This window comes from Poecilia reticulata, linkage group LG2, assembly GCF_000633615.1.
Source record: "Poecilia reticulata strain Guanapo linkage group LG2, Guppy_female_1.0+MT, whole genome shotgun sequence".
In the NCBI taxonomy this organism is placed as follows: Eukaryota; Metazoa; Chordata; class Actinopteri; order Cyprinodontiformes; family Poeciliidae; genus Poecilia; species Poecilia reticulata.
Genome location: NC_024332.1, coordinates 40783770 through 40786922, shown reverse-complemented (window position 1 = coordinate 40786922; position 3153 = coordinate 40783770). Strand labels below are relative to the sequence as shown.

The window sequence follows — 3153 nt, the reverse complement described above, 5'->3', positions numbered from 1 at the left end:
ATGTGATGACCGTGACAGYAGCAGAAACACGTCTTCTGATATTAAAGCCTCTAAACCGGCTTCCTGCTGCTCAGATGTTAAAGCACGTCGCTGGTTGACCTTTACATAGACAAGAGGAAGTAGAAACTTAAACAAGCAACAAAAACTGAACTAATCATCAAACTACGGCTCCTACAGCATATTTAAAATRAAATGATTGACCAAAATAAGAGAAATTTGCCACTTCTTGCATCTTGACAGAACTAACAGAAACAAAATTGTTTATAGATTTGTATCGCAGAGAATTTATCAAACATCAGTTTTGTCTGTTCTGATTTAGAGCCCGTCTGTTTCCTCATTCTGGTTTAAGGCAGGATGACATTCATCTGCTGAGCAGTAAAGATTTTCTGGCAACAAGTGAGGATTTTTTTAGATGACAGGAACGCCTCTTACTGAAAGTGTAAAACTGATCATTTGTTTCTCTGGTCAAACATCCAGTTGGAGGTTTTGGTACACTTTGTGAAATTATTTTCATATGAAAAAAATAAATGGCACTGTTTTCTGGTCAATAAATGCATGAATAAGGTGCTTAAGAAAAAAAATGTGTGTTACACAACACAATGGCTCAAATAACCTAAATAAATTAATGAGTAATAAATCGTCTTAATAATAGCTATAATTTTCTTCAGTCTCTAAAACTGAAGTCTCATCTTTCTGCAGTTTCCAGCTGTAACACTTTACTTTTCTACTGATTTTCAGTTGTGTAATCAAACCAAGATGCTTTGTTTTGTATAACTTGGAAAACAAACTCTGCTGCATGTTTTAAACTTTATTGATCTTCGAAAACAATCTTAGATATAAGATACATACATCAGAATACCTTAAAAAAAGTTATTTTTAGCCACTGCTTAGATGTACATCTGTATAATATTAATACAGAATTAAATTATTTTGTAAATAAGTGTAAAAAGTATAAACAACCTTATTCATGGAAGACATGATAAATATGTTATGTCTTACAAAAAGTAGAAAAGTCATCAAGCAAACCAAAAGCCTTACTTTTAATTCATTTGTACATATGTTTAGATATGAGATGCTAAAATCACCTGAGTGAATATTCATTTTCTGAATAACAACTTGCAAAGTGTTTATAACATAATATACTTATAGAAAAAAATATTTTGGGTTAATGTTGTAAATATTATCACTGAGTTTGATGCAATGTTGCAATTAGAAAAATCATCATGACAACCTGAACTCCTGACTAATTGAAAAGAATAACAGATAATTACAATTATTTACATGAAAACTGCCTTCCTCTTTTTTCTATTGACACAGATTGTATCAGTTAATGACAATAACAGTCAAATATCACCAGTAACACTTTAATTTCTCTAGAAGATCATTATCAGTATATGTTAGCTCAATGGTTCCCTAAGAAATGCATATAAAATATCTAATACATCTGAATCATAAAGACACAGCTCCATATATTGGTTTACATGTAATATGGCTGAATTAAGGTTTGTGCTTTAATTCATCAAACCTGTCAGAGACACCAATTCCATAAGTGAAGGAACTTTTCAGAAACTGTCTCCATGTCTAATGTTGTCCTAGCATTACAGCTCCATTCAGGATTGATTCTCTGGGCCTAAATGGACACAGAACTTTACAAACCTCCATAAACTCATCAGTAATGTGTTTCCTTAAAATTACACATTGAGCAAATTCCCCAACTAGCCAAATGCAGCCAATGTTGAAACCTTTGTTGATGATTTTTCTGACATTATGAGTGATTCCCTGCAGGCTTTGAGCAAAAAACGACCTCAGTTTATTTCTAGATATTTTGATTAATCCTTCATTCCAGGATGCTCCTTCTACTCCTTCAAATAACTGTTCTATGTTTTGGTGTTTACAAGCTAGCGTCCCCAGATTAAATGGACAGCAGAACTGAATATCTCCATCCCCTTTCTTTAAAAGGGAAAATTCATACATCATCCTCTGAACCTCAGTGGGATAGTTTTTTTCATATTCATCCCAGACTCCATCAGTGAAAATTTCCCTGAGGAATTCTTTATATTTTCCATCAACACTTTTTCCTCCCAGATCATTCACAGAGGATCTATGCAGCATCTTCAACCTTCCTCCTTGCAGGTCTTCATGAACAGCAAAGTCAATGTTTTCATCTGTAACAGAGAAAGTGATCAACACAAGACCAACACTCTCAGTTAAAACAGAAAAAACACATCATTCCAGGAACAAGAGAAGTTCAATGATCTGCAGTTGACTTGAAGAGATGGTAACTGTGATCTGTTCGTCTGTCCATCCATATTTTGTATCATTTACTGATGTTTAATTAAGTTTAGCCTCCATCTCTGGAGGATTTTTGTTTTAACAAATCAATTCATTTAAATTGAATCAAAATCTTTTATGTGTAAAAACAAGATTTGTTTAAAATAAGGTCAGAACACAAACTACCTTCAGCAATAATAACAATGTGTTGGTCTTCTGGAGAGCGGAGATCATGCAGATTTATTCTGGTTTCTGTGATGAAACCATCAGCTGGAAGCTTCTTACACCAGGCTAAAGCTGCTTCTGATTCTAGAGCGAAGATCAGGTTATCTGTGTTTCCATCTGTTACAATACCTGCCTGAGAGAGAAAAAATGTCTCTAAAAGTTTGTAAGTATGTTTATTTCTTGTCACTTCAGCTTGTTAACATTATGTTACCTGAATTGCTGCTCCTCTCATGAAGGGTTTAGCTGAAGGATCACAGGAGTCAGGAACAGTCAGAACCCAGGTGAAATCAGAGGCTGTGAACTTCATTCCTGTAATATTTTCATTGATGGTTTTCAGAACATCATCTTTCAAGAATCTTAAAGCTTCGGTAAAAACCTTCAGAGCTTTCATTTCCTTTCCATTGACTGATTTAATATGTAGAGTCTTGATAAAATTCTGTAAGTACATTGAAAAAGTTAAGTAATTATTCATTTCATAGTAAAGATTTTATTCTGTAATAAAAAAAATACTCACATTCCTATGGAGGAACTTGAAGCAGTCAAAAAAGAACATGCCTCTTGCTTGTTGACCACTTATTGATAAATAACTTTGTTTAGCTTCATAACCAAAGCTGATAAATCCTGGCTAACACTAATCTAAGGAACCCTGGTACAAAA

At 33.7% G+C, this 3153-nt stretch overlaps 1 protein-coding gene across 1 annotated transcript in view; it reads right to left on the bottom strand.

The window, feature by feature from the left end:
* Positions 1-1581: 1581 nt before the first annotated feature.
* The window catches only part of LOC103461766 (heat shock 70 kDa protein 12A-like), a 3608-nt gene continuing 2036 nt past the window's right edge, over positions 1582-3153 (bottom strand). Inside the window, exons 2-5 of the mRNA XM_008404119.1 lie at positions 3011-3117; positions 2708-2932; positions 2458-2629; positions 1582-2165 (exon numbers count right to left, since the gene is read on the bottom strand). Coding sequence (XP_008402341.1) covers positions 1582-2165; positions 2458-2629; positions 2708-2932; positions 3011-3117 — 1088 coding nt within the window. The remainder of the gene's footprint in view (positions 2166-2457; positions 2630-2707; positions 2933-3010; positions 3118-3153) is intronic.